Genomic DNA, 15,513 nt, shown 5'->3' on the forward strand with positions numbered 1-15,513 from the left:
CATGTATGGTTTTGAGCAGGCTAAAAAATCCCAATTGCGAAGGAAAAATTCAAGGGTTTTAGGGTTAAGAACATGATCTTGAATTTAAATTGAGTTTAGATTGAATATGTTGATTGATCATGACAATTAAAGATGATTGAGTCATGGTTGAACATGATTGAAGATTATTGAATGATCATTGAATGGTTGAAGTTTAATAATTGAATGAATAAAGTTGATTGTTTGATTGAGTTATTGAAATTGATTAAAGGATTGAAATTGTTTGCATGATTAAACATGATTGAATTGAATTTGATGCTTAATCATGATTGAACATCATGATTGATTGTGATTGAATTGAATTAATGATTGAACATCATGACTGAACATGATGATTGAAAATGATTGAAGGATTGACCTCATACAAAAAATGAAGTCAACAACGACATGATACTAATGTTTCTCAAAATCAGTTTGGATTTATGTTGGATAGATGTACCATGGAAGCTATGTATTTTGTTGAGAGATTTGATAGAGAAGTATAGAGAAAGTAAGGAGGTTCTAAATATGATATTTATTGATTTAGAGAAAGCATATGATAAAGTTTCAAGAGAAGTGATGTGGAGAGCCCTAAAAAAGAAAAGTGTTAATAATGCTTATGTTCAAATCATTAAAGATATGTACATAAGAATTGTTACTTGTATTCAAGCACAAAATAGTTTGATCAAATATTTTTTTATTTCAGTTGGATTACATTAAGGATTATCTTTAAGTCCATATATTTTTTGCTTTAGTCATGGATGTTCTTATTAGACATTTGCAAGATGATGTACTTTTGTCTCTTCATTCATTTATCATGATTAGACTACCTTTTAAGCACACTGAAATGGATGTACTAGACTAGTGTTTAAGTGCTATTGCATGCTTTTTTTTTTTTGTAAAATGCTAGTACATTACTCTTTCTTATTGCTCTTATGTTGAACATCATCTCTTTTCAGAATATTCTTCCGTTATGTTTTTTTCTTACCCTTCATTTATTTTTCAATTATAAGATAATTTGAACTGTGTTACTGATTGGAATTTAATGAAATATTGCATTTGTGCTTGTCACTTAAATCTTTATCGAAATATTTATGCTACATTGCAGCTTCATAATATGGAGGAAGATCCTCGACTCCAAGTTTTCAAAAGGGAATGGTTTGAAAATAAGGATTGCCTTGACATTGGATGCAACCAGGGGCTGGTAACTATTACTATTGGTATTGTTCTTTCGCTACTTTGTGGCCTAACTGTGCTAAGAATTTTTGTGCTTTCTTGATAGATAATAAAATTCCTAAGCTTGTTATCATGCAAAAAAATTGATTGATATTTTTCTAGAACTTCAAATTTTAGTAATTTAGATAAAAAAAGTTTATATCAACTTTTTTAGTTTATAAATCTGAAGACAAGAGGAACTAATAATTTCTGTGAAATACATTGTCATCTACTTTGGTTTATTTGAATTAGTAGGTTCTTCATTTGCTTGTTCTATAATAGTAAAATGAGTATATTTTACATAGTTCATGCAGTTCCTTCGGCCACCATGAGTGCACTTTGTAGCTATTGAATAGTGATTCATAAATGATCTATTTTTTTGAGCGGGCCATCTTGCCTGTACCTTAATTTTGCTATTACTTGAGATCTTAACCTTAAATTCCTGCAAACAATTTTTTTATTCCTCTAAATCTTCTCCGAAAATTTTTGTACATGTTAATGCTGCATATTTGGAAAAGAGATTGAAGTGGGAAGGATTAATTCTTAGTTTGAAAGGAAAACATATAATCCATGCATTGAGAAATTCTACCTACGTGGACTTATCCTTGAATAATTCCTTGGTGCATGACCTATCAAAGAAGGTCTAGATTATTAGTTCCGGGCTTCATCTTGCATTAGTCAATTGCTACTACACCAATCTAGCAGATGCTAGTTTCTTTATAAAATCTTATTTATCACTATGACCAGCTGGAACATGCTTGCTCCATTTCATGTGTACACACAGCTCATCTTGACCTGTTGGTTGAGAGCTTAGGTTTCCAACTAAGAGGTCTTGGGTTCGAGTCTTTGTGTATGTATTGTGTGTGTGAGTTTGTCTTAAATGGCCTAAATGTCCAAAAAAAAAAAAAAAAATTCTCGTGAATCTCTAAGTTTAGTTTTGTAGTGGAATTATGGTAGAAAACATTTGAAGATTTCAAGTAAATCCTATCAAGTGAGCAAAAACAACGAGAAATCTCCACAATTCCAATGAAAAATCAGTGAAAAACAAAAATTTTATTGCAAGAAAATAAACTACATAAGAAAATAACAAGATACAATTGATCCTCTATTCGAGAGGAGGATCGATCTCTCCCAAATCTCTAGACGTCGCTAGAGCCCAAAGAAAACCTATGAGATCTCAAATTTCAGCCAAATTCAAGATGCCCTAAACCTAGGAAACAAACTATTTAATACATATAACTAATAATAAAAAAACATACAAATCAAAAGGAAATTTGTAGAAGTTTCCTCCCCTGCTGGTTTGTAAACATTTCAACAGGCAGTCCTTAAACTACCTCCAGGTCCTTATTGGCCATCTCGTATGCCTCCCCTAGTACCATGCTAAAGCTTTCCCTTCCAAGCACATCCTAGCAAAGCCCTACATAGGGTCCTGGTTGGGTACCCATTGGGTTCCCATGCTTTACTCGGACAGGCTTCGCCCACCCACACTCACCCATGATGACTTTCGGGATGCCATACCCACCTATACCCACCCAATTTCCATGCTTTGTGAACGCAGTCTGCCACAGATTGATGGCCTTAAGGCTTGTTGCCCTTCCTCTAATTGCAAACTTTCAAGCCGCGCATCAGAATTTATCGTAATCGCACCGTAGTTTAGTGCTGCACACTACATAGTGAGCTTTGCAATAATATAAGCTATATAGTGATTAGCAATGTAAATCGATTTATCTTTCGATGTTGAGTACCCATTTATGAGGCCATGGGCGTATCCATAGTGGGTATATGAGTGGGTGTGGGTATGGGTACCCAATGCATGGCTCTGCATCCCAGTTGTTATCAGTCTCTCACACTCCGTCAACCTATTGATGGTAAAATACCTTTTCACCTTGTAGATCATGGGCATCCTCTCTCTTAAAAATAGGTATCTCCAACTTCCTCACACAGATCGCCTATGTTCTCTCTGTTCCCTTCATAATTTCTTCTTCCCCAAGGGGGTGGTTCCCCCCAAGTGCCCAATCATCCATTCTACGTTCATACCCAAGGCTTTCATCAAATTTCCACCTTCATCTTTCAAATTCAGCACCCCTTATATCATAACAAACCCCTCCCCTTTTAGATGCAGTCCTCCTTTGGTCATAATTACCCCTTTCCCTTTCAAATTCCGCCCCTCTCCTCTACAAATCATCATATCTTCGTTCTTGCTCCACCTCCTCACGCTTTTCCCCATACCCTCTACTTGGCTCCCCCATAGGAACAGGCTCCAGGTAAGGCATTTTCTCTTCCCTTTTGAGTCTCCATCTCATGATCTTCCCTTTTCCTTATTGGATTAGAGTTTTCCCAGCTTCCTGGGTTGCCAGAGGCTCCCCCATAGTAACATGCTCCAGGGGAGGCATTCTCTCTTTTCCCTTTTGAGTCTCCACCTCATGATCTTCCCTTTGCCTTATCGGATTAGAGTTTTCCCCGCTTCCTGGGTTGCCAAAGGCTTCCCTCGGCTCTGACGATGCCATTTTTGATTAACCCTCGAGCAACTTCTTCATCATCTCCCCAAGGTTGGAAAAATTCCCATCCATCTTCTAGTAAATGGCTAAAATTTGTCTTTTCACATTTGAAAGTTGAGTGTGGAGATCTAAAATTTCAGTTTTCAATTGTTCGTTCTCCCCTTCTTATAATTATACCTTTTTCCCTGCCATCGGTAACCGGATCTAGGCTCCAAATAGCAAAAATGGCAAAAAAAAAAAAAAAAACATTTTCTAGCCTTTAAACAACAAAAAACAGCAACTCGGTGAGTGAAACGCATCAGAAATTAGCGAGGAGACTTCGATTTCTATCCAGGAAATTGCTCTGATACCAATTTGATAGGAAGCACTTGAAGATTTCATGTAAATCCTATTTAGAGAGCAAAAACAACGAGAAATCTCCACGATTCCAATGGAAAGACAGTGAAAAACATTAATTTTATTACAAGAAAACAAACTACGGAAGAAAATAACAAAATACAATTGATTCTCTATTCGAGAGGAGGATCGATCCTCCCAAATCTCTAAACGCCACTAAACAATTTTATTTTATCGAGTTAAAATTCTAGTATTTATTGTACTTGCTTTTGAGCATATTTGATTTATAGCTATTGAGGTGGTAAAACAAAAGCTAATTTAGTCATATCTTAAAATACAAAAAAGGAAAATGATTTTCATCTAATGTGTCATCTCATGAGTAAATATTTACTGATGTTTGCTTTCTCAATTTTGGTAGTGTGTAGATATACGTTTCTTCTTTGTGCATTATGTTGCATCATGTTGAGTGATTACTTGCTTGAAACATTGGTGATATTGAGGCCTCTTGTGTCCAAGTTGGGCTATTGACATGTTCATTGACAGCTGTTTAGCTAAATTTTTATCCAAAGGTCGATCAATAATAATATACTTGAATTTAATTTTTGGTTATTCTTATAATATATGGATTTTTACTCTCAAATGCACTCTTGATTTGCTTATCCTGATTATCTTGAATGCATATTGAGTCACTCCCTTATCACAAAACATCAAACTCCTAGAGCTACTCCAAATATGGTCAGAGTCTAAATCTCCACACTCTACTTTCACTGTTCCATGGTAGGTTTAATTATTGGTTTTTGTTGCGCTAGGGGATAGCTAATTGGTAAGCGTTGTTATGATGCTAGTGTGAACTTTAAATTGCCTTTTTAGTCAAAGATCTTAATACTAAAAGTAATATAGGACACAATCTTGACATGTCATACTTTCCTATTTTGTATCAATCATATTTAGATATGACAACACTTGTCTAAAGATGTAATCAAGTGCTTCTTTATTAATATAATCTTTCATTGAAGGCTTATCTTTTATGAAAGATCCACCAAAGTCTTATATTGTTATTTTATTTATTTTCCTTAGCATTATTCTCTTAGGTGTCATGAAATCATTCTTATGATTAGTGAATCAATTGTAAGTAAATTCAATTTTTTTTTTCTGCAGCTAAAACTCATTAAATCCTTTTGTTCCCTGGTTCACAAAGTATTACATGAGCTAAAATATCTTGCACTTCGATTTTTCTTCATTCACTTTGCGTGCCATCCTTGCCCGGAGACCCATAGCTTGGCAACTTCTTTTTCAGCTTCACCTTCGTTCACAACAGTGCTCCCTCGCCTCATCGCAACAAAACCATTGCAATGCTTCACCTATCCAACTCCATATAGGACCCCCCTCCTACATTGCCTACTTTATGCGCAAAGCTTCCTACCCAAGCCTAGTTCCCCTACCATGATTGCTTCTTGTGTTCATGCATTCCTAATGGGATTTTGTTTAGCAAAGAATAATGTCTGATGATATGTTGTCATTCTTGTGCCTCTTCTTCACTCTAGCGTGTCTCCCATTACCACCACACACTTGTCCTCATATCCACCATCCCTTTAACTGTATAAACAAACCACATTTCACCAATAGATAATCTTACATCCCATATCCACTCACACCTTGTGTCGTCTTATGGCTCAGCTGGCATGAATTTACACTAGTGCTCTTGCGATGTCTAATATACGCAACATGCACTTCTATTGTATTGCTGTTGATCCATCACTGTGTAGATGCTCCAACTCCATACCATCCTAGATTGATGTCCTTGTTTCCTCTACATGATTTTCCTCTCTTGCCATGGCTTTGTTGCTAGCGCTTCACCTGTTTTCACTTTACATTGTGACCTTAATGCTGTTCTAGTGTTTCCTACATGCCTTTGTTGCTTGCATTGAGTCCCTTCAAGTGAAACTTTTACTCACGATCCTTTGCGCTTTCCTTATGCAATGAAAGTCCAGTTTACCCCTTTTGTGCCACCTTTTGATGCGCTTTCTCCTATGTGCCCCTGATTGCTGCCTCTCTACCTTTAAAAACCTCTCAACCTTGCCAAGCCCTTACCTTTTTTTTTGTCCCTGCAACATCCAACTCCTTGCCACTTTTCTACAATCATAATCAACTTCATGCTCTTCCTTTATTGATCACTTCCATTTTTAGCATTGTGCCTGCTATTTTCCTACACGCTTACTTGCTTTGTCCTTGATAGTGAACTTGCACTCATGCTAGCATCCTCTTCCACTCAGCCTTGGTTAGCTTCCTTCTTTGCTCTAATTGTTGTAGTACTCTAAAGCTTGAATAAGGCAAATAAAAATATTACACTAGGGGAGTGCTAGCTATTCTCAACATGATCTCTAGGGTTATATTGAGATGACATGTATCCCCAAAAGTGGTATGTTAACCCATATCATGATAGCGGCTATTGATTGATCTTATTCTCTTTGACCAAATAATTTGAATCCCTATCCTTTGGAGCATTACACCTTGATCATAATGATCATGCATATTAGTCTCATCAATATTGTGATCTTAATAAATCTTATCATTATAATCTTGTATATAACAATGATTTATCTTGTAGATCCGAGTGTTATGTTGATTGATTCACGAAATCTTTATATTAATTATCAATGCATTGAGTATGATGACTGTGATCTCCACGATATCCACTATATGAACATCAACATAGCTTTCTATCGTTGTCCTTCTACAAATCAATTTCAACATGGATGTGAAAAGAGGCAACATATCCTCTTACAAAGCAATGGAAGAAATAAAATTTGAAAACAAGAAATCTTGCGATAAATGCACTTGCAAACACATTAGAACCAAATGATTTGATCCTTATATTAATTGGACAGGACTAATTGAAGATGCATGTGAAGAGGACTCTTATTTTTCCAGATCACTATCTTTAGATAGATGAAGAAAAATAAGACATTTAACCAGTAGTTGATTTTGATTGAGCTCGAAGAAGAAACTATGCCTAAGATTTATGATGATGCGCTTGAGTCTATGTAGCTTTTTGTTTCTATTAAATGAAAATATAGGTTATTTTTTAGCATCTTGTAGTACTCGTGTCTTAACGGGTTGATTTTGTCTTTCAACGCTTCCACCGCTAGACTATTACTTAGGTGCTCATACACTTTGCAAATGTATGGAGATGCTTAGACTTTCATCAGATTATTGAGGTGGTTATATATGATGCTACTCAATCTCCATTTTACTGCGTGCTACATCACTATTGTAGATTTAGATCATATTATTACTGCCAAAACAATCATTTTGTCATTGGATTCTTGCTCATATTATTGATCTCATTCTAATTGAATGCCAATGTCTAGCTATGAAGCCTTTGAATTCTTTTGAGTTGATCAATTATTGACAGCTTTGTTGATCTCTCATAATGTTTTTCAGCCACCTCTACTATTGATTACAATGTTCGTCTACTTCTGAGTATTTTTAGAGAGTTACGTGAGCCTTTAATGAATCCATGTGCATTAGCTACTTCTGTTAAACTCTTCGAGCAAGCGTTCTTCCTTCTTTGCACTGCAAGAGAGTTTATGTTGGACGCATTAATGACATGCCCTCACTTTCTTATCTGGAATATGCTTTTATCTTATTTATCACGATTTTGGAGCATTTATTCTCACTTCCCAAAACCTCTCATTTTCCTATGTAATTTTATGGGAGTATTATGGGAGTACAGTAATGATAGGGTTCCATCCACAAACTCCCCTAACACTCCATATATGATCAAAGAATCTCTCAAAAATATTTTTATAATTGAACTTGAAAAAATTGATTTGTAAATAATAATTAAATGGGTATTTAACTGCATGATGAATGAAAATTAATGTATGATGATTGTAAACTAAATGCAAATGCAGAAATATAGAAGGAATCACCAATGATTCAACATATTCCATACTTAAGTATGCAACTACTATGGACTTACTAGTTTGATCATAAGCACTATGAGATGACTTTAACGATAGTTCTAGCAATGTTAACTAGTGAAAATGCCTAATCTCAAGAAAATAAGATGAAGATGACAAGCTTCGATAGTAATCTGACATCTGTAAGTGTTTGCACCAACAGGGATAATTGAGCTAGGCTAATGCACGGAATGACTAGGCTAGCTCAATGTTCATATCCACACAACCAATATAATATGACATGGGATATCACGAACATAAGAAATGTCTCAACAACAGAAAAGCCATCACTTGACTCAATGATCCAATATAAAGGTCCAAGATGAAAATGAATAAGAAAATAAAAGAAATTGCCAAGCATGTTTTATGTACATGAAATTGGGACTCAATGAAATAGTAAATTAAGTCCGAAGTGCATCCTGCATGATTTTCCCTAGATTCGAATGATTCAACATTATGAAGCTTGCTTATAATAAATGTTAAATAATATTTGGTATTTGATTACATTATTCAAATTATCAGTAAAACGGAGAAATAATTCCATATAAATTTGTATATAAATAGAGGTTAGCAATACATCGATTTTCCATTATAATTATTAGTTAATAGATTTAATTAAGAAAGTTTTGGAACATCAGATAAGTGTGTTTAACATCAATTAGTATTAATTAAACATGCTGAATAAATAATAAATAAAATCCTCTACCTTAAAGAAGAGTAAAACATTTGCTTTGCTTTTCTTCCTATGCTTAGCCCAACTTCACCCCAAACTAATCATTTTAGTAAATAATTAGATGCTGATGACGAGGCTTCTGCTAGTACTTGAAGTTGTGCACGATCCTAAGGAGGGATGGAATCTTTTCCTTGAGCAATGAACTCATGGTCTCTTGATCTCACTTGAGATCTTAATGGAAGAGTTAGGAGTAGTAGCGATGTATTAAGTCATTATTATTTACAGAAGAAGTAAAAACATTCGGGGTTTACCCACGATGCAACATAAATTCGATACATTGAATCCTATGGAATTCACAACCTTCATAAGAAGTTCTACCTCATAGACATTATGATTTATCTTCCTCAGTTACTCTAGTATTAACTTCTTACAATTTCTAGTTGGAAATACCTCATGCTTAACTTTAAATATAAAAAAAACTTCCCTCATTAAATTGAAACTATATCCTAAGTGCACCAACATCTACTCATACTTATCATAAGTTAGCATAATTTTGTTTAATTTCATGGTGTAAGCTATGCATACTTTGAGCAACTAAAAATTTAAAGATGGTGACCTTTTATATATGAGAGGAACTCAAGCAAAAATCACTCATCTATGATACGGAGGAAACTCAATAGTTGAAGGAAAAAGGAGATCCAACATATGCTGATTTGATGTGTGCAATGTATAGATAAGGCCATCATTATTGTGCATAACTCTTAGTGGGGTATCTATTAATTCTTTTCTAACACCCGCTGTAATTGTTTTTTTCTTGATGATCCATGTCAACCTGATTATGGGAAGAATTTTATGAAAACATAGTTCTTGTCGATCAATAGAAGCTCTATGAGGAGGTGTTACATAATTTGAAGGAGAATCGCATCAGTGCCCTTAGGTGGATACTCTACAAGGTTGGGTTCTTGCTTCCATCTATTCAATTTTTTTTTTTGTTTTTAAATATTCTAGACATATGATATTTTTGCTTGTGCGTGAGGATAAGATCTTTAAATTGCTCTTAAAGTCTAACTAAGCATTTATAAGTTTGATAATTATTTTGATGGTTATGATAAATATCTTTTTTATGTGAATACTTACTGAGAAATTCTCAGAAGTGTTAGCTTAATTGGAACTTGGTCGTAATGAATAGTTATCAAGCTGACATATAGTTCTTTCAAAAGGTTTAATGTTTTGATGTAAGCTTGGGAGATTCCCATGTAGTCTTGAATATGCTTCATGTTGGTAGTATTAGCTATTATAATATGCCTTTGGGGTAAACGATGTGAGAGGTTCAAATTTTAGGGTTTGAAGTAGAATTTTGCTTCTTTTCTCTTCAGTTTTAGGGCTCTAGATGACAACATCTAGAGAAATTTCTCATAAAAAGTTATAGATCTCATTCAGCTGATTAGAATCAGTAACTAATACATAAATTTAGAAGTAAAGTGGCCAAGTTTTGGTTGAATTGTTGAGATCAATAAACAAGGATAAAAAATGTAGTAATCTAGAAGTTCAGAGTTGATGGATGCAATTATTTGACCGCTATGATTTTTATATTAGGATTTTTTAAATGCGTAAATAACCTAATCAAGTGAATATATGTTGTTTTTTACTTTTGACGACATCATGCATAGAGATGATAGTAACGATAGTACCTTACCTATAAATTTCAATTATAGTACCTGACAACACAATTGTACTCAAATAAAATGCAGAACAAAATGTATTGTCAATTATATCCTAAGTACAACTTATTTGGACTTTATGAAATCGTTAACTAACAACAAAGTTCGAAGGGATAATAAGCAATTTAAGTGGAGATTCTCAATGAAATTAACCTAGTTTTACTCCACTTATTTCTACTTTTTATTTTAATGGTTGACTATGTTTTTTGACGAGGGAGTTTAAGAGCTACCATTTTTTAGAAGTTTGCTATAATGTTCTTGTTTCTTTTAAATTTAAATAGATTTATTGGATTTTTCTTTTCTCTATATAAAGAGAGTCAAGTTTGTAATTTTAAATTAAGTTTGGATTGAATGAAACTTTAATTCCAACTTCTAAAGCTTCCTCCTTTTCTCCATATGCCCATTGATTTCTTGCTCCCCTCTTTGTTTGTGCTGTCTAAGCAGTCGTACATTTGCTTTCTTATGACCATGAATTTGATATGCAACAGTTGTAACTCTTTGCAAGTGCCAAACTTCACCTCCTGTTGTTGCATGGTCAATCCAACACCATCCTAACTATTGAAATTTTGTTTTAACACATGTATAGCTAGGTGCTTTTTTTGCTTTCTATTTTGTTAAAAATAGGAAGGTTACTTATTATTTAGATTTAGGAAACAATAAATTTATTATTCCACAAACTAATCCACAGAAAACCTAATTCCCTTATTCTAAGCACTTATTGATTCTGTAAGACTTCTACACACCCAATTCTAGGTCATTTTTTTGAATCAGAGCGAGAGTTATAACTTGTAGGAAAATATTTACAAGTAAATTCAGGATTAGGAGATTATTCTTGATAGTTCCATGGGCTTGAGGACTATGATTTTAAGGAGAGGCTACAAATATTTAAAGTTTTTCTCAGCATGAAAGAAGCGATGACCAAACATATGATTAATCAGATTATGATGACGAAGGAACAAATGGTCGTGATGATGGCTTCTTTTCAAATGTTTATTGCTAAGGTAGCACCACTAACATTTGCTCTACCACTTGTATAGACAGGAGGAGCTGCATACAATAGAAGTAAACAATCTATAGAGGAGAATCAATCAATAGGAAGAGAAGTTAGAGAAGAATACAAAAGAAAAGACATTCTATTCAAGATGAAGGCTAAGTTGGATTTTCTTTACCATGACATAGCAATTGAAGTTACAATTATAGACAATTGATTTGAGTTTTAGAAATATTTTAGGTTTTACCATTATTTGGATAGGAAAAAAATTGGATTTGCTTGTTTGAAATTATTGTCTCACGCTTTGCAGTGGCGTAATTTAGCATTTAAAAATTATGTTGTCAATCTTGGCATGGTCCATGTTTAGAGGATTGCTAGATTCTTAATTCTCTCATCAATCATGAAGAAGGAAAATGGATTGGATGACATAATTTGAATTAGGATAATAAGCAAAATATGCAAGAATATCTTACCAAATCTATTTTAGAAATTTTATTGATTGAAACGAGGTTTAAAATTATGCAGTTGGGTATTGAAGTGTTTTTTTATTCCTTAGGCGAGGCGTAAGTCTTAAGTCGTTTTGAGGCGTAAGCCTCCAAATTTAAAAATGCATAAAATAACAATAAATGAAAGTGATTTTTAATATAATACTCAAATAATATATTAAACAATAACATACTAACTTTTTATTAAACTATAAAATAATAAATTGGCATACGTATGAAATAAAAAAAATTTTTAAGTCGTAAAATGAAAAATGATAAATTGCGTAAAATAGAATTGAAATTCAAATACCATAAGAACAAAACAACGATAAATATTTGAATTACATAAAAGTATTATATAACATTATATTTATCTACAATTTTCTTCTTTCTCAGTTTCCTACTCATTCACATTTTATTCTTAAGGAAAGCTAAAATAGTTAACAACTACTCATTAATCATCTGCACTATTATCACTAAGGGGCTCCTTATTTTAGTCATCGTCATAACAAATTGGTATCACCCTTATCTCATTTTGTGAAGTCCAATAACTCTCAATATGCTTCTTCATTTATTTCAGTCATCTTCTTCTTTATATTTTTCATCGACACTAAGATGAGATAAGCATAATATCAAGTGTTGCAGAGATGAGGATGCTTGGGTGGATGAGTTGCTTTAGTCTTAGAGGTAGGATACAAAATGAACATATACTTGAAATGGTTGGAGTAGTTCCAGTGGAAAATAAGATTAGAGAGAGTCGCCTTAGAGGGTTTGGTCACATAAAACGACGATTTCCTGATGACCTGATTAGGAGAGTAGATGTATCAGATTGGCTTATGTTAAGAAAGGAAGTAGATTTAGGCTTGGTAATAAAATATTCGAAATGATATTTCTTTATTAGATTTAAATGAGAATTTATGCCTTAACAGGACACAATGGAGTAAAAGGATTCATGTAGCTGACTCTACGTAGTGGGATAAAGGCTTGATGTTGTTGTTGTATAAAGATGAGAGTAATACTCCAGAATTTTTAGAGGAGGTGGTGGTCATGTACGGTTTTCAAGTAATCCCCGACGATGGCTACGATGGTGGTTGTAGCAGCGAAGGAGACGATGTAACACCCGACGATAACCCTTACCAGTAACATACAGTGTTACAGAACTTAACATAATATTCATTTTCTAAATTTAGTATTTCTCATTATTTGAATACTTATATAAAAACTTACACGGACAAATTCATTTACTGAATATACGGAAGCATCTAATAATCCCCAATTACATCACACAAGTACTTATAGAGCCACAAAGAAAAACAGAATGCATCGTCACATTTAGATAGCTTACATACCTCAAAAGAAAACACCACAATAATTGCTAAATAGAAACCTAAATATTCTATAACATGCCTAATCAGTCTAAGCTTATTTCTTGCCTTTATCTATAACAACAGCCTATATAAAAACTAGTGAGCTATGAGGCTCATAAAGTTGTGCAATTTAAAGAAGAAATTAATGCAAACTTTTAGTGACTAATATAATTGAATCAACTCAAGAATATTTGTAAAACAACATAAAAAAATATATTTAGGATCATCCTTTAATTCATTTGAAGTCTGTACATAATATCAATATTAGTCTTCTAAAGATTTGACCATCCTTCTTTACATAATAAATTTTCATAAGAATGGTCAGTGAAGTCCAGGTAAACTTGACATTATCGCCATTGAACTACATAGAGGTCCATTTTTGTTCTTTGGGGGTCCCTTTTGTCCCACTTGCAATGCAAGTATCATATCATTTTATAGTCAAGTTTTTCTAATTTTGATATTCAGTAGACTTCAAATATTTTTAATTCAAACTTGCTATGTATTATTGCATACTTTCATAACAATCTATCTGTTATACCATTTACATAAAGAGAATTTGTATGCGATATGTAAAGAATTGAACTTCTTTCCTAAATCTTACCAACTAAAAAAAATGTTAAACAATCATATTACTTCTTATTTTAAGACTGAATCATTCAAATTTGCATGTGGTTGCTCATACATGAGTACTTGGCTATAAATATGTATATGTGTTTACTAAATTTTCGTTAATAACTATTTCCCTAAATTTCCGTTAAATACTAGTGTACGTGTTTACACAAATAACAGCATGTACTTTTCAATTTAAACTTGCTTTACTTACATCCTTGACGAGTTGTCTTTTTAAATCCTTCACTTTATACTCTTCTTCGTTTGTAAGTTACTTACAATTCATCTCTCTAATTATGTAAATTCCATAATTTATTACTTAAATAAATTGTATAAAATCAACTTATACTAACAATATAACTTATCTCGACGAATCAGTTTCTCTTCTCCTCATATACCAATTAATCCTAACAAATTCAATATAATTATCTTTAGAACGTTACTAAGTTTAGAATAATATAAAAGACAACCATAATCCAAACACCGTAATAAAAGAATTTACTTACCTTCTCTTACTTTTTCCTTCTCTTCATCTTTTACTTGAATCAATTTCTTCTCTCAGCAAAAGTTCTCAGAACAATTGCTCTCCTACAGTTACTGTTCTCTCACCCGACCACTGCTCTCACAATTCAGTTCCAATCCAAAGTTTATGCTTTATTAATGCCCATTCCTACTTTGCATAGCACTAGGCCGATCCTTCACTCCTGCACTGCACTGTGTCGTCAATTGCTACAGTCCCGCCTTTCACTTCTTCCCAATTTCCCCAAACTTATGTCTGATTTTTTGAGAAGATGCATAAATAGCATTAAAATGAAAAAGGAGTTAACCTAATACAAACTAGGCAAAATAAGCAATGGTACCTTCACCAACAAGAGAGAAGGGCCTTATTAAAATTAACTTTGTTAATTTAAACTTATTATAAATTTTATGAAATCCACTATCTCCTATTTTGAAACTGTTGAGATGCAGGGGATACCAAAATATAAAACAACCCGAGGGTTGATTAGTATCCCAGAGTTCCCATCCAGTTAGAGAATAAGAAATAGTAATGATCTCATAAACATTTATGCAAAGTGTAAAGTAACAAGTTAAATTAAAAAAAGAAAATAAAAGAAGAAAGAAAAATTACAATTCAAGAATAAATTCCAAGAGTTTGGTATAATTATACCAAACTTTAAGACCATATGGATCATCTCCAAAATAAATCCAAATTCGTTCTATCCATAATAGAATCCTTCATCATATTAGGGAGAAAAAAGGGAAGAAGAACCTTTCGAACCAATCTTCTCTTTGTGTTCAGTCATCTTTCTTCTCGGTCTATCTTTCACCGGCCCTAATGCTTGGAGTTCTTTGAATAAAACATGCTTTGAACCTTGGGAAACATCCTTCTTAAAAACTTTTTTGTCTTTTTTAAGAATAGTTTTTGAAAATTTCAAACTAATAGATGAAAGAGGAGAAGAAGACTCATAGATGGAAGTAGTATAATTGCCCTTTACACCATCATCATCCGCCAAGGTTGTTGATGGTTCGACATTTATATTTTTTCCTCCCAAAATTTCAGCATCAGATTTGGTAGCCTTTTGAGGATTCAAATTTGAATTATGATCTTCCATATTAACAGGCTCCAAATTATGT

At 33.3% G+C, this 15,513-nt stretch overlaps 1 protein-coding gene across 3 annotated transcripts in view; it reads left to right on the top strand.

Moving 5' to 3' along the window:
- Nucleotides 1–1,048: 1,048 nt before the first annotated feature.
- LOC110094479 (probable RNA methyltransferase At5g51130) overlaps nucleotides 1,049–15,513 on the top strand; it is a 71,072-nt gene continuing 56,607 nt past the window's right edge. For 2 of the 3 annotated variants that reach the window (XR_003702110.1, XM_020819732.2), the window contains exon 1: nucleotides 1,049–1,238. Coding sequence is in view for 1 of the 3 variants with exons in the window: in XM_020819732.2 (XP_020675391.2) it covers nucleotides 1,064–1,238 (175 nt within the window). In the remaining 2 variants the exon portion in view is untranslated. Of the gene's footprint in view, nucleotides 1,239–9,569; nucleotides 9,659–15,513 lie in introns of all 3 variants that reach the window. The other variant, XR_002302868.2, reaches the window with a different exon arrangement.

This window comes from Dendrobium catenatum, unplaced genomic scaffold, assembly GCF_001605985.2.
Source record: "Dendrobium catenatum unplaced genomic scaffold, ASM160598v2 fragScaff_scaffold_130, whole genome shotgun sequence".
Classification (NCBI taxonomy): Eukaryota; Viridiplantae; Streptophyta; class Magnoliopsida; order Asparagales; family Orchidaceae; genus Dendrobium; species Dendrobium catenatum.